Source organism: Pholcus phalangioides, unplaced genomic scaffold, assembly GCF_987345545.1.
Source record: "Pholcus phalangioides strain wild (caught in Gottingen) unplaced genomic scaffold, Ppha-v1.0 ptg000029l_1, whole genome shotgun sequence".
NCBI lineage: Eukaryota > Metazoa > Arthropoda > Arachnida > Araneae > Pholcidae > Pholcus > Pholcus phalangioides.
In genome coordinates, this window is record NW_028301619.1 from 6,513,192 (window position 1) to 6,535,238 (window position 22,047).

General features: G+C 33.2%; 1 protein-coding gene across 6 annotated transcripts in view; it reads left to right on the top strand.

Annotated features, from left to right (window-relative positions):
- The window catches only part of LOC149067623 (neurocalcin homolog), a 124,115-nt gene extending 110,905 nt beyond the window's left edge, over positions 1-13,210 (top strand). For all 6 annotated transcript variants that reach the window (XM_089252534.1, XM_089252536.1, XM_089252535.1 and 3 more), the window contains one exon: positions 4,389-13,210. In XM_089252534.1, the coding sequence (XP_089108660.1) occupies positions 4,389-4,586 (198 nt within the window). In that variant the 3' untranslated portion in view covers positions 4,587-13,210. The remainder of the gene's footprint in view (positions 1-4,388) is intronic.
- Positions 13,211-22,047: the final 8,837 nt, after the last annotated feature.

Consider the following 22,047-nt stretch of genomic DNA (forward strand, 5'->3'; position numbering starts at 1 on the left):
AGACTCTACATCAAAAATCCACACCTCCGAGAGAATTATAATATCTATATGATCAACACAACTACTTATAAATGACATAAAATGGTCAAAATTGGCCCTAACGCTTCTTATATTCAAGTGAAAAACCTTAAAATTTGATATATTACTAATATTGTTATGTTGAATATCGTGAATAACGGAAAGAAACCTTTCTAGATCCTCCAAGGTGCTCATTTTGAGATTTAAATTTTCGTTACTATTAATTGACATGAGATAAGTCATCTACATGACTGATTTTGAACACCCCGGAGTCATCTGTTTTACGCATAAAAACTTTACCGTCACGAATCCAACAATACGCGAAGTTGTGTTGTTGCTTATGTTGTTTAGAATGATAAAACACATTTTTCATGTATGGGCTCAAATGTTCATTAAAATAAACTGGTGTGGGTCGTAGTCTGTTGTCGATTGAAGACGCTTTCAGTTTCTTAGATTTTGCCAACTTGAGAAAATTATCACGATTAGATTTTTTATCAACTGAATTATGATCGGCTTTATTTTATCTTTCATCTTCGTAGGCACTCGATGTATAACTGTAATATTGCCCACCAGATCACTTTGCACCTGATCAGCTATTCTTGCCTTCAATTCAATCACATCCTCATTTTCAGTCTCTGGAAGGCCTTGGATCTCAATGTTACAGCGATGGGAATATTGTTGTAGTTCACCAATTTCAATCTGAAGTTTCTTGACTTCAGTTTTTAGCTCAGAATTTTTTCCGATGACAGTTCTTGTTGCTTTGTTTGTAGCTCAAGTAATTGGGATTGATAGTGCTTGTTTTGGTCACTCAGTTCTTTGAATTGGCAGCACATGTATGATTTCAGTGATTGTATGTTAGCATAGAATGCTTCACTTATTCCGTTCACGATCTCTCTTATATCACTCAGCATTTTTTCAGTATCAAGAGAGAGTAACTGCATATCCATTAATGGTTCGGGATCCGTATCCCTCATAGAAGTATCCCCTGGATCATCTTGTCTACGTGGATCTTTCTTCGATGACTTGCTTGTTGTTTCTTTACATTTAAAGCATATCCAACTCAGAACCCGATCACGCCTCAGCCTGCGGAATACCAGTTCGCTGAAACCTCCACAACCATAATGGAAGATGTCTTTGCATTTAGTGCAACTAATTGAATCGCCTGGAGTTATGATTGTCTCCACACACCTGGAACACACTTTCTCTGCCATACCGAATAAGATCAGAGCTCTCTTATTATTTGTATTATATGAATAAAAATATATTTAACATATAGTACACATCCGTAAAATTATGTGATTATGAAAAATTGTATATGTTATATTAAATTTGAAATGAGTTACGATGAGAAAAAAAAAAATTAGCAAGCAAACAATAATTTTCAGAGAGAACCTCAACCGTACACACCCACTCGCCTAGCTGTTGCCAGATTTTTTTGACTCCCTTCATATTCGTTTGAAGCTGAAGCTGCTTCAAGAAAACAAGAAAAGGACTTTGCCCCACCAGTGGTCATTTTTTATCTTCACTGGTGGGGCAAATATAAAGGCTAGTGGGGCAAAATCCCCCCTAGTTAACATGTTAAAAAAAGGCCTGAGCTCAGCAGTGATAAATCAGTCAATAAGGACATGTTATTATATATATATATATATATATATATATATAGAGAGAGAGAGAGAGAGAGAGAGAGAGAGAGAGAGAGAGAGAGAGAGAGAGAGAGAGAGAGAGATAGATAGATAGATAGATAGATAGATTGTGGACCAAATTTATGCATAAATGGCTGAGTTAAGAACATTTTATGATTTATGGGGGTAAGTGGATGGTGTGGAGGTTAATGAAAAATTAATATATTTGTATTATTTTAGCGTTCTAGAATATTAGCATTTTTTAGCATGGTACACTGATATAAAAAATGTACAGTGCAAGCATATATGTGTAGTTTAAGTTCATTTATGGTAATTAAAATGGATAAACAATCATGATTATCAGATGCTGCATATTGTAATAAGGCAGCAAAAAATGTGCATTGAAATTCTACAAGAAACTAATAAATTGAAGCATTATTTAGGCATTATTAGTGCCAGAAAAGTAAAACTACAGTCCTGATGCTAGTGAATTAATGCTCAAAAGTAGGAAGTCTTTGTTCTTCAAACAAAAGTATTAATTTTCCCAGTGAATTTGAGAGTACAAAATTAGTGTGAAGAAGTAGCAAGTCGAAGTGATGACACATTTTATTGGAAAATCTTGAGATTTGTTTTATTTTATACCAATTTTTAACAAAATTTTGTATTTTTCCAAAATTTAGTTTCATAATATAAGTACTCTGCACAAAACTCATTGGTTGAAAAAAAAAATTCTTTTGTTCTCACAATCAGTGTTTCCTGTAAGCTGTAAAAATGTTCCTATGATCACAGTATCTTCCATATATATGAAGTGACATTTCCCCATCATACTTAGCAGAGAAATAGCAGGTCCTGCACTAGTAAAAAAGTTGAAGAAATGCGGGTCACAACCATTTAACACTCGTTAAACTGTAAACTGTACTGCCTCTCGTGCTTATCATGTAATTGCATGTGTGTCTCCTTCAGCTTTTTTCTTATTAAACTTTTTCGTCTTTGTTCTTTTCAAAACAGTTATCCCTTTTTGATGTGTTTATTAGTTTTTAAATTATACCATGATGTTTACTCAACCCTTTTTGTCATCTCCCTCTAATTTTTGCTTGTAATGTCCATAGACACAAAAGATAAAACATAATCTATGTTGAAAAAATTGAAGACAGAAAAGAAAGCTCTATCCCTTTCAGATCCACTATTAACTAACATGAGGGGTTTTTTTCCACTGTAGATAGTCTCTTTTAACCTTGGGGTGTTCAACCCTGACTTCAACAATAAAACACCCATGATCCTTGAAGTCAGGGTTGAACTCCCTGAGGTTTGAAAAATAATATTTACAGCGAGAAATAACAACCCCCATGAATGTATGTACAGGGTCTGAAAGGGCTTTGGAGGATAACAGAAGAAATCAGTTTTTAATTAAAGCTTTGGTCTGCATGCCCATCACACCATAAATCTGTACCATCACCTGACAGTATAAGGATGCAGTGTAGTTGTCTTGCAAGGGCAAATGGAGCATATGTCCAATGCCCAAAAGTTATTCCACATACAGTGATCTCTCACTTATACATCAGTGCAAGAGAACAAGGGAAAAAGATGCATACTTTAGAGAAGTGTATAAATGAATAGTATTATTATGCTATGTCTTTGACTGGTGGTGCAGAAAATTTTCTTATAACTGAGAGAAATGTATAAGTGAGAGATCACAGTATTTACTTTCTCATATTATTGAATTCTTCCATGGTGTTTGAACACCATTGAAAATCATATTGAAAATCGAAAACCAAAACAAATTGCAACAGTGGTTCACACTGCACTTGCTACACATCAAGTGATTTGCTGAGCTCCCATATAATGTTAACGGGATGGTAGGTTACAATGATTTATGAAACAAGCAATGAAATGGCTACACCTGGGATCCAGTTTTTGTGAGTAAATTAAAGACACTCATGCTACAGCCCCTGAATCTTGTATGACTAAAAGCTATGGCAATGTGATCACAACCAGTTTTTGCATAAGTAGAAAAGAAAAAGCCAGGCATATTCATTTTTTTTCAAGTAATTTGAACACGTGTGACGTGAACTCATCTTAATACAAGCAAATGCCATAGCATATTTCAGAATCTGTTTTTAAAGTACAGTAGAACCTTGATTATCTAAAATTATCTAAAAACAGATTTATCAGTACAAAAAAAATTCAAAACTAAGGATATAAAAGAGGAACGAGAGCTAAGCATGAAATTATTGCATAGGATTGAATGAAGGGTAATATTAATGCTTTTTCTAAAACTTAGCTCAGTCTGTACCATCATGGTATGATTCTTCTTTTACTTTGAAGATTTTTTACTCAGTTTTCTTTTTTGTGACTATAAAAGATTAAAACCCTAAAATATCGTAGAAAAAATTACATTAAAAGTTATCAAAATATTCAAAATTGATCTGCAAAAATAATATATAATGGCTGTGTTTATCTGAATTTTTTGGATTCTTGGTGTGAAAAAAAAATTACCAGGATTAAACTGAGAAAAAAGTCAATCCTCTGGTTAATCTACATTGAGTAAAACTGCTGGCTGGAACTAAGCAGAAAAAAATTCAATAACTATTGGTGTATGAGCAGTCTGAATTCAGACTTGTCATGTTTCCAGACTAATGACCTCAACAGTTATTTCTTGTAATATTGCATAGTTTAATAATGTTGTTTATTATATTTTTGTTAATGTTCACTTCTGAAAAAATTTAGTTAGTTATTCATTTATTTCAGGCAATATATAAAATGGTAGGTTCAGTTATGAAGATGCCAGAAGATGAATCAACTCCAGAGAAAAGAACAGATAAAATATTTAGGCAGATGGACAAAAATATGGATGGAAAGCTCTCACTGGATGAGTTTATTGAAGGTGCCAAGAGTGATCCTTCTATTGTAAGGCTACTTCAGTGTGATCCACAATCTTCACACTAAAAAAAGAGAAACAGTTTGTATATGACAGTTCTTTTTTACAGCAAGGCTGAGCTCACTACTGAAGTGCCCTGTTGTGGAAGAAGAGTAAATATTATATAAGCAGTTATGCCAATTGTAGAATCAGTAATTTACTTTTTTTATATATATAGGGATTGTGAAATAAAAACTGTGGGCATCAAATGTGAAAATAATTTTATTTACAGATTTTGTTGTTCATTTTATTTATGTGGTTGTACATTTCTGTACCATTTTCATTCAAAAAGCAGATTTTTTCCCCTATTTTCTGTGTATCCTGCCGTAGCTTAATTGCATGTACATGAATATTAGTTCTATATTATATTTTTTATTATGTATTCAATTTCTATATTGAAGTAATTATTTGGTTGTTATGCATATCACATGTTCTTGAAATCAGTTATTTGTGTTTGCAATGCATTTTCGTTTTTATACATGCAATTGAAGCTATTGCAATACCATCATTTTTTTATGTTGATTTAACTAAAGCTATTTTTTTAAAACTAAAATAGGTAAAATCCATTTTCTTTTCTCCTATGTGCAGAAAATAGATTTAAAAATGGCCTTTGAATTAGGTATATCTCATACTTTTTGTGAATGCAGGTGCTGCCCAAAGGTCATGGTGCTGTAAAAAGTTCTTGTTTTAATGTGACACATATGTACTTTGAAAACCACACATATATTTTGCATATTTTTGAATGTAAAATCACAATATATATATATATATATATATATATCATTTCAAATAGTTGACTTTCAAATTTCAAAGTAACTAGGCAATTAAATTGCTTCTAATTTTATTGTTTTTTATTAGTTATAAAGATGCAAATTAGTCATAATTCAAAAAATATAAATGCTGCTACCAAATTTTTCATATAACATTTTCAATTCGCTTGAAATTTTAATATTCATTTTGACTTTATTTATTCATCTACACATATAATTGAAATTGATGGTTGACTGAGAAATCATAATTGCTTTTTCAGCAAACAAGGATTATGAAAGTAGTGTTCTCTTGATTCCATGAAAGCAGTGGGAGATATTTTTGCCTATAATCCCTCTTATGGTGTTGACAGATCTACTATATTTGCATATTTTGATGTTGATATATTGTACACAAACTAAAAATGCAGAAAAGCATTCAATTGAAAGCTTGGTATTAAATGAATGGTGTTTGGTTCATAACATTAATGTTTTTTATGCTCAAGGGCTGTTTCAGACTGGGGACTCGTAGCTTAAAAATGATCCTAAAATTATATGAAAACACTTTTATTTCACTTCTGAGGAAAGCAAGTCTGGATTGTGAGGAATTGAACTTGATACAATTTTATAATAAACATTGTTCAAAGGCAAATTCCTTATGGCTGCGTTATCTCTTATATTGTTGATATTGGTAAAAGTATAAAGTTATGTGTGTGATTTTATTACATTATCATTCAAACTATGTCTTTTAAGTTATCGAATATTTCATATCTTTTATATATATATTTTTTTTGAAATTCTGAAATTTTTTTGAAAATTCTTTGACTGAAACTAAAGGTATTTATATATAACAAGCATTTTCGGTCATAGAATGTGTGATCAAATCATAATAGCAAAGGTGATAGAGGGTGTTTTTAGAGAGTGCACAACAGCACTTCACCAAACAAAATTATATTTTTTGGCAGTTTTGCTGCAATAAGTGCAATCAACCATTCAAGGGTGCAGGGTATTGTAATATGGTACACCTTCTCATGGTGCAACCTGTGTGACACAAATTCTACCCAAATCATTATACCACTTAATCATTGTTTGGCGCAGCATAGCCTTGATGGTCCCTTCACCAATAAAAAATTTCCAATCAAATCCCTAGATGCACATGCACCCTCAAATGATTAATAGCAGATATCGCAGCAAATTTTTTGGAAAAATGGGATATTGATTTTTAGTGAAGTGCTGTTGAGCACTCTTTAAAAACACCCTCTACTACATTTGCTATTACGATTTGACTGTACATTCTATGATTAAAAATGCTTGTTTAGGTGTTTTACATCACTTCTTAAAGTTTGTCCCATGAATTTATAATCACCCTGTATACAGTATGAAATCATGCTTACAGAGAATGAACTTTTTTCCTCTCAATGTTTTGTGTGTTGAAATGGTGAGTATGTAATAATTAAAAGAGAATTTTTTTGTACTCTGAGGGAGGAATTCAGCTTTTCTCTATTTAAAAATGACGTTTGAACATATTTTTGACACTATTTTATTTCAAGAATTCTGTTTTTACATGACATTGTTACTTTATTTTTCTGTTTGAATTCTGAAAATTATCTGATATAATGACTTCATAAATTTAGATTTTATTTATTTTTTATATTTTTATTTTTTTAGTAAAAATATATCGTTTGTTTTTCCAAGCGCAATCCTTTGTAATATATTCAACTTCCTCTCCATTGATAATTTGTGAGACGGTGAAGAGGTATTGCATCTTGTAACTGTGGTGTAGTGTATTGATAGCTACAGAAGGTAAAAGCTGGATTTGTCATGGACTGTAGGATATTTTATATATCTCCCCCCCCCCCCGTTAAGAAAGCTATTGCTAAATATATAATGAATTTCTATTTAGCTATTTTTTTTATTTATCCTCTCACATAGTTTCATTTATGAACAGTGAAATAATCTAAACTTCAAAACAACTTACTGCTTTTTGTATATTTTCATCCAATACTAACATTCACATATGTAGTTTACAAAATAATATTCCATTAATAACCTAGCCTTACACTTTATGAAGCAATAAGTACATAGTTGTAGTTCTGATTGCAGAAATGTTTTCAGCTGTAGTGATTTTATGTAAAAAAAAACCCTTATCTATTAGTTTTTTTATACAATTTAAAAAAATGGTGGCATGAATAACTGATCTTATTTGGTATAGTAACTTTACATAAATAATAACAAGATTACTTGTATAGTATATTTTAAATCAATATAGAAATTACTCCGGTTATGGGTTTCCAAGTACAATTCAGTCTAGGTGTCTATATATAGAATACATATAATATTATACTACACATTCATGTGTGATATCTTTGCTCATCTGCATGAATTATAATTTTTGTACCTATGAATGTGAGAAAATTTCAAGTGCAAATTAAAATTTTTCTATTGATTACAGAAAATAGGAGTAAGTTGTAGAGAATGAATGTTTAAAATATTTAATGATCTCTAAGTAAAAGTATACAAGACATAGACTGCTCCGTGAAATAAATGATTTCTCTAATTTATACAAAGATGTACCTAGTTTTATCATTTTCTTATGAAGGTTCCTGATGTACTGTTTTAAATTTTAATCTTAATATGATAAAACTATATATGTAGAATGAAAAATACATTATAGTATAACAAGCATTTGAAGTTTTAGATCAAACTTTCCGGCCGAAAACATTTCTCAAACTTTCAACTCTTACCATAGTTGTAGTGACAAAACTAATAATAAATTTTGTAATAGTTTCATTTTCCTTGCCAAAGAGCATGAAATACATTTAAAATATTATGTAGATTTTTGTACATTTCAATAAATCAATTTAATTGTATCTTAGTGTATACTTTGTTACCAATTTTTTTTTCTACTGTGCTATTTTTAAAACGTGGTCATTAATTTTTAGTGTGAAAGAGGTTCTGATTTCATCTTTTTGAATATAAAATTATTCAACTCTTCATATTGAGTACTGCAATGCTATTATGTAATAGATTTTCAGATATTTTGAGATCATTAGTAAGTTAATATGTGTGCATTGCCTTAATTTCCCCTTGGCACTGAATGTTTTGCATTTCACCACAAGCGAATTCCAAAATTCTAAAGCAGTGTTTCTCAACCTTTCTGAATCCAAGGACCCGTAAATATAGAAAAAAACTTGATAGGTCATTAACGGACAGTATAGCCCTGTTTGAACAGACAAGATTATCAGTTTAAATAGGGTTCTTTTCTTAATATTGAACCTGCTCAAACCTTTTTCCCTCACAGGAAAAAGAGGGTAAAAAATTTTTGCCCTCTTTTTTTGGTGAATATATGGGGGTTCAGCTCTCCTTTCCCATAATCCTTCACACACTGCAAATAGAGAAAAACTGCTAGACATTGTAGTGTAGCGTAAACAGATTTTTAGCAAAAATCCCTCTATACCAGTATTATACCGTCGTTTGTAAATAGGACTTATAAGGGTGTAAATTTTCATTTTAACCCATGAGAATATCACTAATTAGTTGCAAAGAGTTGAATAATTTTCACTTGATTAGAATTATATTTTTTAGTCTATTCATGGACCACAGTTTGAGAAATGCAGTTATAAAGGATATAAATTAAATGTATAATATGATTTGAAATTTTTTCCTATTAATGGATTTTGTTACTTGGATTTATTTTGTTCTCTTGATTAGAATATCTGTCATAAAATATGACTTTTTTTAATTATAAAAAAATGACTGATTTTGGTGTTAGATGATTACACTGAAATGATAGAAATGCTCAATACAAATGAAATGTATTTATAGATAATATTTCAAAATTGCTCCAAAATGCAGCATTCAAATGCATGCACTTGGAAGACTTTTTTTTCTTTTTTTTTTTTGCACGGAAAAATAGAACTAGATAAATATACAATCAAACTCATTTAATACAGACATGGTTGATACAAGATCATGGCTAACACAAACAAGCATATCTAATACCACCTTTTTGGTATGATATTAGATTTCATAAATTTTAAACTTTTTATGAAAACAAATTAGAAGTTTGGTTAATACAAGCAAATTTCTTTGTAAAATTTAACATGCAAAAGAGCAATTCAAAATCAGTGAATTTCATCAAAAAAACTTTCTTTGGCAGATATAATAATAATACGTAAACATTTTTTCTTCAAAAACTTAGTCTGCTGATCCATTCAGGGCAATTACTAAAGGGTCCAATTGCTGGATTTGATTTTCTATGTCCCACAAAAAATGTGAATTCCATCACATTTTTATGCAACACAAAGTTTATTCAGTCTCAATTAATTTCAGGAGTTTATTTTTGAAGTGAGAAATTCTTTTATTCATGAGAGACAACTACCCTATTTCTTGGAAAAGTAACTTATGGTAACATACAGTATTTATTATATTGTGCAGAGGTTTCAATTTGGTAGTGACTAAGAGGTTATTTTAACCTGTGCCAATTGAAGAGCATATTATATAATATAGAATATAATTTCATATAGAGTTGGTAGATAATGTGTTTACTATGATGATGCATATGTTTTTAACGTATATTTATACCTCTTTGTTCTTTCATAATTGTAACAAGTAATGGTTGATATGAGCAAATGCTAGAATTAAAAACTTCTTGTATTAAATGTGTGTGTGTGAGTTTGATTGTACTGATATTTTTTAAAATAGCAGTTATCATCTAAAATAATTTTATTGTTTAGTTGTCATATTTTTTCCTATTAATCTACTCCAGTAAAAATGTGATCTAATAAATTATATCCTTCATAATACTAAAAATAAGGTGACCATATCTTTTTTCAAATGATACATGATTTCAGTTACTATAGCTTATACTTAGAATTTAGCAATATTGAAGTTGACTTCTGAAGATACACACACACAGAATAAGCATTTTCACCTAAATGATGTGACAGCTAAATAAGAGTTTAAAAAAAAAGGAATGGATCTGTACTATTAAATATCTGTCAATGGTCACCCTAATTTGAAAGCTACTGATAAAATGGACTTTTTGTTTTATCATACCTATTGATAGATACGATATAACTGAGGAATTTCATTTTCAATTTCATTTTTGAAGTGTAGCTGTGATATTTTAAACTTTACATATAAAGCAGATTTAAAGATAATGTATAAGCATATAAAAGAATAAATATGTATTGAGTAATTTGATTCATATTGTAAAATAAATATTCTTCTACTTCATTCGTCAAATTACTCATTGGACATCTTGTGATCAGACTTGACATTTTAAATTTTACATTTTTTTCCAAGTTGAAAATTACTTTTTTTTAACTTCTTTTTTGTTTTTTTTTTTGTTAAAAACTGAGTAACAAATTTTATATGAACCAAAGAAAATTTTTTTTCCAGCATTAATTTCTGAATCAAGCGTTTAAATATTAAATGAATTTTATTCAAAATTATTTTTTTATTGAATCAAGAAAGCTATGATTGCTTTAACATAAATTTCCTGAGGCTGATATTGCAGTGAAAATAATTTTTCTAAGAGCGGATTGTTGCTATTTGTAAGCATCAGACCATGTTTAAATGGAGATGTCTGCTCAATATAGCTATTTTGATATTTTTATTGTTGATAATGACCCAATCATTTGAATTGTAAAATTTCTATATGTATGGATTGTGTGCTCTCAGATAATGCTTTAACACAGATGTTGCTTCTTTCCCTTGAAAAATATACAAATTTTCAAGTACTATACTGTCGTTACTACCGTCTGTTTTGGCACTTTGTGATATCTTGAATTTATAGAGGGATGATAAAAAAAAAATGGTCTAATACTAACACAATATATAAGGAAGCAAAGATAAAAGCAAATAACAAGGATAAAAAAAAAAAAAGGGAAAACTAAATAAATGAATATTAGGAAAATCATAGTTTTTCCTTGTTGTTTGCCTTTAAAGTTGGTTTCTATTAAATTTTATTCTTGGATTTCTGTTGTAAAAATTATATACATATAAAACAATATAATATATATTCAACTATTGTAAACATGCTGGTATGTTTTAAATTCATATTAATTGTATGAGAAAATGTTACATGAGCAGAAATTTGAATGCTTTTGACTGTGTCATTATGAATTTCCTGAATATCTTTTGGGAATTCTTTGCCTTATGCTATTGACTTCCACTTTGCTATACCCTTGTAAAATTCTTGCAGCTTTCTGCTCACTTTTCTTCTCAAAATCAGATAAAATTTTTTTGAAGAAAGTTTTGAATCATGTTGTTTTCTATGTAATTTCCTTCATGCTACTAAAAATCAGGTGTGTGCAAATTGTTTGAATTGGCGAGATAGAGGGATGAGCTTCTTTTCATCACCATTTCATTTGACTTGTATGATATATATTTTATTGAAAGATAAGGGGTAGCCAGCTCTTGCAAAATCAAACATCAACTGCGGAAAAAGCGCTGAAATAACATGAACAAGTGTTTGTCAGTGGTCAACATTATAGCAGTACACTTATGACAGACAAAGCCAACTGAATTTATTCCATTAAGAAATTTCCAGCATTTTTTTATTCTCTCATCAATGCTATAAATTTTGGATATGAAGGTCTGTGTTCAGCAATGCAGTTTAAATGAAAGTACTATTACCTGCTAAAATTTCCTCTTATAACTTTTGTGACTGTGCCTAACGTATGTTGCATTTTGGGTGTAGTCACCATTTTGTATTTGCACTTTGCCACTGCTGTGCTAATGGTGTTTTGTAACAAATGTAAATTTTTTCCATAGTATTTGAAAGTAGAGATTCATATTTCTATTTATGACTTTTTTATGTGTGTTATTGTATGTATGGGATATGGAGCATTTAGTTATTTTTAAAATGGGTTTTTCAGATGTATGAAGTGCTCATGGTTAAGATGTTTTTGCTCTTTTACATTGTCTTTCACAGCACTGTTCTACTGCATTTGTTTTTGCCCTTTTTCCTTGGGCAACAGTGTTGTTCTAGTACAACTTGGATAGTATGTATAGCAATAATTTTCCAAATTCCTGCATCACTTTGCTAGCCAGTTGGCAGAGGTGAAAATATATCTATGCAAAATATGACAATAAAATATAAGTTTATACATTTTAGTTTTTTCTTTTTTATGCTGAGACAATTCAAAGGGTATCTGAAGTTATTGAGAAGTAGCAAAGCAGTTATTTAAAAAAAAGAAAGTTTTTTCATGTGTATAATGTCCATTTCTGAAAATCAGTTTATTTCAGTATGGGTTAATTATTTGGTAAGCTCCTGATAAATGGCAATTTTCTGTATTTTAGTACAGAATATTAAAATACATATGTTGATTGTTGCACAAGTTTTTCCATTATCCCAACTGACTTATGGCATTGTCTTTTATATATGGGTAAATGTAAGTTTTTGTATGTCCTAGTCATTTATGTAATGGACCATAGACAAATATAGTGCCTACAGAAGTGCTATTTTGTATTATACTGAAAAATAGCAGTTAAAACTACATATAGAGTTTGCTTAAATCTTTTCATGTTTTGGAAGTCTTCACTATTTTTAAGATATTTGATTGTATGTAAATTTGATGGTTTCCAGTCTATAAATTTCCTACCTATAGGTTAACATGCATTGAGAGGCTCAATAAGTGTTTCAACTTTGCTGTAAATTTGAAATTAATCTTTACCATGCATAACAGCCAAAGAGTAAATAAACTGCTGTAGTGCAGCTAGTGTACATTTTTAGATCATGTAATCAGTATTAGAACAGCTGTATTTTTCTTGCTATGAAATAAGTTCTATATGTCATTTTGAGACAATCAAGCATTTATGTTAACATGGATCACTTTTTTGTGAAAGGCAAGTTCACTTGAATCATACCATTAAATATTGCTGAATTTGTTCAAACATGATGGGATTAGAATTTTTTCATCTGTTCAAAAATTTTAGTTAACACATAGAAAAGAATGCTTGGACTCTATAATCTCTTTATTATACAACTAATAATAAAAATACAGAGTAAATAGAATTCAATGTTATGTGGATGCTTCATCTGGAAAAAAAAATGTGTGGCGTTCTACTTTTTCTATATGTCCCTTTCACTTCAGTGCAAAAGAATTATCATACAATCTTTCCAAAATCTGCAGTTGAACGTCACTATAATCTCGTGGAAGTATGCTGTATAAAGTATTTAAATCACTTCGTAGAAAAAGGACATTTGGTTACAAAAGCCAGTTTTTGGAAAATGGCTCAGAAATTTCCAGGAGCCATTTGTGTATAAATTTTAGGAACTGTTATATCTCCTACCATGTGAGCACTGCATTTTTTCACAAAACATTTATAAAAATGTCAAAAGTAAATTTTGTGAAAAAAGGGCTTATATACTTTTTGCATGAAGTGATTCATTTGTTACGGCAAATGTGCATCAATTAATTCAAATCTCATTGACATCACAGATTTTTCAAAATATACATTGTATATAAAACCATTTGACATATGACTGGTTGATTTGCATATCTTTTCCTTTAAATAATTTTACTGATGCCATATTTTATGTGAAGCATATTCATTGAAGCATACCCCCAAATATACACTACCAGAAAAAAAAAGAACAGCATTGTTTAGCAATACAAGACTGGCCATCATTAGTCGTACCTTACCATACAGCTGCATGGTGGTCTTTATTCAGTTGCAAAAAAATTCTCGTATTATTAAAAAAGTCAGTTTGACTTCTCAAATTTCAAATAATTTTGGTTTTTTTATCCATTTAAAAAATTTCATTTCTCTTATACAAAAGAATTGATTTAATTAATCTTGCAAAGATCATCCATCTATTCTCCTTAAAAATAGGAAGAATTTTCAAGAAGTAATTGCCGAGTAGCAGCATCATGTCCAAAATCACATCTTCTGTAAGTACCAATATGCCTTGAAATTGACAATGAAAATGGCCATTATTTACAGCTGTCTAGGCTAAGGCGCTTATAGAGGATTTCAAGCAGCTGTAGTCTTACAATCTTATATATAAATGTGAAAGTATGTATGTATGTATGTTCTTTATACAAATCTACAGTTTTAGACCGATCGTCGCCAGATTTTGCATATATACCAAACAGGTCCGGGATTGAACCGTAGGCTACTTTAAAAATTCGTCAGAGCTGGGCAAATGCCCGAAATGGGCAAAAAACTGTCGGGCAACAATAGTTTTGGGGCCTCAACAATTACTTTCGGAACGTTTACTTTGGTTACTGTGGTTTCCAACAATGTGTTGCAGACGTGTATATATGCCTTTACAATGGTTTGTCACACCTTTAATTCTGTTATTATAACAGTTTATTCCTTTATAACAGTTTGTCACTTTTCCAATCCTACCAGTAATTGAAGAAAACCCGAGAAGCGCCGGGTATTTCTGCTAGCCTATATACAGGGTGTTCTTTAAGTGCTAATGCGGCCTTTATCTCATCAACCGCCCATCGTAGAGGTAAAGTTTCTATTTAAATGCTTAAAAGGCGTTTGAATAATATTCGCTGCACAAGCTGGACGTATTACGTCGCTAACAACAGAGAACAACAACAAAACTGGGAATAAAAATGTTCAACGCCAGCTGATGAACTCAATGCTTGCCTCAAATCATCAACACTTTGGCACGAAGTTAAAAAATTATCATTATCCACCAACATGCGAGCAAAATGACTCAGCACTGCTATCATTTTCACATCAGTTTATCAAACTTGGCAATGGAAGAATTCCCGTAGAGACCCAAGCACTGGACTGATCACGTTCCCAAATGGATTTTGCCAATTGTTGAACTCAGTTCAAGGATTTACTCAGACTGTCTTCCCAAACATTCAACAAAATCACAGAAACCATGAGTGGCTTTGAGAGAGAGCGATTCTGGCATCGAAAAATGACAGTGTGAACGAAAAAATCCTAAAAATTATTCCGGGAGACTCCACATTTTACAAATCGGTTGACACTTTCACAGACTCAGCGCAGACAGTTCTGTATCCTGCAGAATTTCTGAAGTCTTTGGATACTACTTGAGCCCGATTTTCCACACAGACAGCTTTTCGTCACCTGTTCGCGTGTTGGTAATCCCAAAAATTTGTACATCTACACACCAGATAGAAAAACAAAAAATATTGTGTATCCACAAGCGATTGCCTTAAGTTTTTAAGTAACATATTTAAAAATAAAAGTAATTTTTTCTTACTTGATGCAGAAATTTCATTCATTAAGAAATAATTATTAAGCTATACATATATAAATTTTTTACGGGGCGGGCAACGTCGCCGGGTATCAGCTAGTCTCTTATGAAAATCAAATGTCACATTACCAAATTAAAATTTGAACAGTCATAGCTTCATTTAAAAAACTGTACTCTTTTTTATCCTGTCATTAAAAAATATGATGGGTACTACAGGTGGAACTGATAATTTCATTTGTGCAAATTCAATCTAGTACCTACATTGGAGAAGTCAACAAAACATCATGAAAATATGGCAGCAGGTTTGTTAACCAGTCATCTGGCCACAATTGATTTCTCCTTTTTGAAAAAGTTTGAAGCTAACAAAACATATTTTCCTAATTAAAATTTTTTGAAACTGACTTCATGTTTTTAAATCATCAACAAAAAATTACAATAATTGAAAAAATTACTAATTAGTTTTCAAAAATTGAAATAAGATCGAAAATTGGCACAACGTCCTATTCCATAGTAGCTAGACGACTTGTTAAATCCTGCTTTTTTTAGGACAATGTTTTATGCTTATCTGCTGTGTCTACACCACCTATAGCAGAAGGCCTCCGCCCGAAGCTCGTGACGTCACTGAAGAAGGTTATCTCACCTATAGATAATGTTGGCAGTGTCTCCTGTTCAAGGTTAATTTTTTGTTGAAAATGACAACTAGCAAAAACCTATGGGAACCTATAGCTGATTGTGCTTTAAATTTATTCACAAAATGATTATCTTGAATGAAAGAAGTGTAAACAACAGAAAGAAAATCCATTTGAATCATAAAAGCCTAAACATTTTATTATTCTAAAAGTACAAAGCCAGTTAACAACCTTAGTATGCAGAGGTGGCTGAAAGTTGCTGGTCGTTCCGTATATACAGGACTCAAGAGGGTAGGTGCGTTGCATTGTTTTTCAGAAATTAATTGGGGGGGGGGTGTCTCAAATGGCCTCAGCCCCTATGTTCTGGTGCCTATTTTAGTATGGAGAAAGCTCACAATGTTTCACAATAATTTCTTTCCTCTCCAAAAATTAGCCGACATTACATAAGGCAAATAAGAAGGGAAATGAGAATTTTTCCGCATTGTCAAACTTGGGAGGTGAAAGAAATGCCAGAACCCGCTTTTAATGATACTTTCAACTTCAATGTTGGACCATTGAAAGGGGGAATGAAGTAGTTATTCTTTCAAATTTTACTTCTCTCTCCAGACAAGTTTTGTTTTATCACACACACAAGAAATGAAGATTGAAGTGAGGGAGGGAAAAAAAAATTCAGAAGGAATCAACACAAACCATCAACCTCCATAATGTGAGTCGTGTGCACTGTCCACTACACCAACCAAGGACGCTGGATTATATGCACTAAAAAATGACGAAATATGTTCTAAAAATATGCACTTAAAATGCCTGAATATGCATTAAAACCCAAAATAAACACTAAAAAAATCATGAAAAAGTTAAAAATTATCAAAAATGAGAAAATACGCATTTAAAAAAAATCACCATGCAAAAAAAAAAAAAGCTGATATGTTTTTAAAATGAGTATTTTCTATTTCTTAGTGTATATTTCATTTACAAAAAATATCCCCGCATATTACCTGCATATGCAAAAAAACTTCATGTTTTTATTTAGGCATTTTTAATTTCTAGTTTGTGGTAGCTGCTCAGTAACGAAATACCATAACAAAAGAATTTCGACACTATCTAAAAAAAATTTAATGCTTTTTGATATATCTCTAGAAATAGCCTTAATAATAGAATACTTCATATTTGGAAAATACGAGCATCTCTTAATTCACTGAATTCCACCTGCTGCAGAGAGAAAAACCGATTTTATAAAAATACAGTGAAACCCCCCCCCCTCTTAACGGACACCCCTCAGATGCAGCCACCTTTCTTTTACGGCCAAATAATATTTTCCCCTTGTATAAATAGAAGTATGCATGTCAAACTCCTGATTAACGGTTACCCCTCTTTTACGAACGAATTTTTTTGTCCCGCCGATGACCGCAAAAGATGTTTTACTGTATTATTAGCAATATTTATTTGACAGATTATAAAAAAGTGATTACGCTTATAAATAAACTTTCTCACTTATTCTGAAAATTCTTCGATTTTATACATTTTATATTCATTAATGCTAAGAAAGGCAAAAATATGCATATTTGCCTATAATCCGGGCTCTAGTGGTAATGAAATATACCAATTTAAAAAAAAAAACTAATGGTTCGCCCGCAAAAATGTTGGTGCCAATCAACATTCAAAGGAACTTCACGCGCATGCGCATTCAAACGCGATTTACTGTCGGGAGACGCTTCTTTATCTTCAGTTAGTTACCTAAGGCCGGGATGCATATTTCGCAAATGCACCGCTATTCCACGATTACACAATTTTTTTCGTAACTTTTTCCACACAGCCAATCACGTTGCTTCAGCCTCTACGTTAGCTAACGTAGTGTTAGTTTCACGTAGCGATGGCGATAACGAAAATCGCTAGTAACGATGTGAGAAAAATCAACCTTTAGCGATAATGACGTAAATCTATCCCACAATGCACCGCAAACCCCAAACACGTTTGAAACGCTGGCATAACGACATGATAACCCCTGACATGATAAACCATATAAGGTCCGCGGGCCAATGGCCTTTGTGATTTATCATTATATGGCTTAGAGGGTGGTTCGCAATGAATTTATTAAAGATAAATTTTTTGAGTTCATAGCCTCCAAATGGCTTTGAAATTAACAGAAAATGATTATAATAACATATAAAGGTATTTTCTTCCGAAATTTCAATTTAAAAAAATTATTTTTTTTGCATTAAAAAAATAAATTTTTGATCGTGGGAGGGGGACACGAGCCCCTCTATGCCGCCCCCCCCCCCGTGTACATCTCTGATCCGACCAATATGCGTTAGGATTCAGAAGGGCAGAGCTGATGACGAAATTTTGCTGACAAGGGGGGGGGGGGGTCAAAAATGGCTAAAAATTAGCTTACGTAATACTTGAACGCCCCCTATATAGCTACATGTCCACCACTGCGTGAAAGAGTGATTAAATGGCAGTGTGTCCATGACTGTGTGAGTGTGTGAAAATTTCGAGGAAATTCCCACGCCTCCTGAGGGAAACATCACGAAACCTTCTCAGGTGGCATCCAGAAGTTCTCAGGAAGGCATGCAACAAGAACGGCACTCAAAATTTCCACCCTTCAGAGAAGTCCAGGCTACTGTGGAACATGAAAGAACCGCTCCATCTTGAGTGCACAATTGGTATCTCCAGAGGGTTGTAACACGGGAGGATATCGAGAGAATAGGAAGCGGTTAATAGGGTTAATAGCCCCGTCAAAAGACACAGGAAAAAAAACTGTGTTGCGCCTTTTCCCCTGATACCCGAAGCACATATTTATTTTGTTGACCTGGCCCGCGGGGTTCCTCTTCAATGGAAACGGACAGACTTTTTCTCTTAAGGAGCAAAGGAGGATCTAATCTTTTCTTTTCTGAACTAGACTACTGGGATAGCCAAAAACACTACGGCAAAAGTAATTTTTGGGTATTGAAACTGAAGTCCCTAATTTTTTCCAAGGAGGAATTTCCCATTTATTTGCTGAGGAAGAAAAGAGCTTAGTTGGAAAAATTGCGACCTCTATTATTTTGCGGCCCGGGCGATAGCACCGTTCACACCTGCTCAAGTCCGGGCCTGCCAAGAGCTGTTTACATGCTCTATTACAATATAGTTGAGAAAGGGGTCCTTCCTTCGGTTGCACGGACCCCTTGTGATGGTCACAGATGCATACTCCTTTACAGAAACAAAAAGTGAATTGTTTCCTCATCCAAGTTCACTAGCTCCCCGAAATTCTTCCAGGCACGGATCCAGGAAAATGTGATGGGGGGGGGGGGGCATTTTATTGTGTAGGTTCGTTGGATCGTCTCGTACTTTACGAAATACACCAATTCCCCGCCCCCATATTGTTCGGCTCTTGAGAGGGGTGATCGCCCCCATTGCCCCCCGGATCCGCGCCCGAATCCTTCGGAAGAACTGAAATAAAGAATGTTCAAGTTCACGTGATCATGTGGAGGGCTGCCTTTAAAGTAGGTATCTAAAAATCACCCCCGAAACTCATGGGGGGAGGGTTGTTATAGAGCTCCTATCACACACAAGAATTATGTTTGATTTGGCGTTCCCCTTTTTCAAAATTTCCTGCCACGAGAAGCCACTGCATTCTTTCTACCTCGGAAATACTGTATACATCGGCACCCTGCCCTGGCCGATCTCACGGCACACCCCTTTAGGAATTATGGCTCTACTCAGGGCCGGATTAACCATTAAGCAAAATGAGCACGTGCTTAGAGCATCAGGAGGAAAAGGGGCACCACAAAAAATTATCAAATAGTACATTGGTTTTTAAATGTACGGAATTTTTCCCCCAGCATCAACCATTTTCAGCAGAAATCTTAAAATTTTAAGAGCACTTGATTGTAAAAGTTGAAGATTCTTACTGAAAGCTTCACGAGTAAAGGAGGGCAGGGAGATTTATTTCTTTGGCGTTGGATCATGAAGGCAGGGTCGGTCTTAGACTTAGTGGCGCCCGGTGCAAAAACAGTAGTCAGCGCCCCCCTCCCTCAGGCGAAAATCCAGAGTGATGTGTCTGAGGAGGCAGTTTTTGCGGGACAGATTCATTCTACCATCAGACTTTTAGTGTGGTGATCGTCCACATCCCCCCCCCCCCACACCTCTTGGTTGACTATTAAGGCACGAAGAAGTCGGAAATGTAAACAAGCAAAAAACCCCAACTTGTGTGATTAAGAGATTTAAAAACCTTAAAAAGCAAAACGTCACACATTTATGCAGGGTACTCATCACAGGATATATTTTCTTCATACTTATTTTAATTGAGTTTCATGGTAAAATTCATGTAGTGCACGCATCACGTACGGGATAAGATGATAATAAAAGTAGTTAAATTAAAGTGATATTTCCGTATGATTTCTTTCATATTTATAAAACTCGTGAACTTCATTTGAAATCATCCCTTTCAGGCCCAGTACTAAAAAACAGAAGGGGCAGGCAAACACCAGATAAAGCACCAGGCCCTGCAACTTGAGCAGGCCCGCAACTATTCTGAGGCAACTTGGGCGGCGCAACGAGCCGAATGGGGGGGGGGGAGCGCTTGTAACTCCTTTTTCTGAGCATAACCATTCCAAGAGGACTCCAAGAAAAGACTGCCCCCGAGAAAGCACGCTAAGGTCCTGGTGAAGGGGCAGGCAACTGGTTAAGGCGGCACTGGGAAGGGGCAGTGCCCCTTAATTTAATTCAATTTAATCAGAATTAATTTCTCCCTTTTCCCTTTTTCTCCTTATTAAAAGTTTGAAGTTAATAAAATGAATTTTCCTGATTAAAATTTTTTATGAATACATTTAAACTGACTTCCTCAGTTTTTTAAATCACCAACCAAAAAATTATGAGAATTTAAATAATTACTAATTAATTTTCAAAAATTGAAATAATTAGATGAAATATTGGTGCGACGGCATATGCCGTCGTAACCACCTGACTGGTTAAGGTAGATGGATACTTTCGGAATAACATACAATAATTAAAACCTGAAAGTGTTGGCTGTGAAGAGGTCAACACTAAAAATAGGGTCTTTAAGCAGACTGTCGAGCCATCGACAGTAAATTAAATTTCAAGTAGTTTGGCAAGTACCAACCAAATTTATTGTGGCACTAATCATAACCAATTGAATTAGTATTTAGTCATGCCAGAGCACTGGTTATAGAGTTTTTCTACAATCCTATGAGGGAGGGGGGCCGGAACAACAATTAAAATAAATTTTTTTTCAGTATGCGATAGGCAATGGCGGCTCAAATGAGGTGTGACTCACGCAGACCCATGCAGCCACAGAGGAGGCGTCACATCAGGGTTAAGGAAAAAAATAATTAGAGAAAAGTTCGAAATTTTTTCCTAAGGGTGCCACAAGAAAGCGGTTTGGCTGTTCTAGCAATTTGCACGCAGTCAGATGCACCAACTTCAGGACCGTAACTAGCTCTTGGGCACCGAATACATCATTAATTTATCATCATGAAAATTTATACCGCAGTAAAATATTTCATTTCGTACTTTGAACAGAGCCGTAACTGGGGGGGGGGGGCAACTGCCCCGGGTGGCAGTTTTAGGTGGGAACAAAGAACACCATTACAAAATTATCGAATATTAAAGTTGTGGGGGCGGCAAAATAATGTTTGCCACGGCCCTGCTTTGAATAGTGATAAAAAAATTTAAATACATGTAAGGAAATCGTCGGGAAAAATGAATTTCACATGCAATATAGAATTCTTTGCATTTTACTTAACCTTTGCTATAATGAAAATTAGAATACACAAACTCACCCTGATGTATTTTCATCGAAGAAAAACTTTTCTTACATACTCGAGCACAACAGTTTCAACTGTAAATCTGTCGATTCAAGTCCGGTAATTAAGAGAAATAACACTCTGCCGTTAAGTTTCGAAACAAGATCCTATGA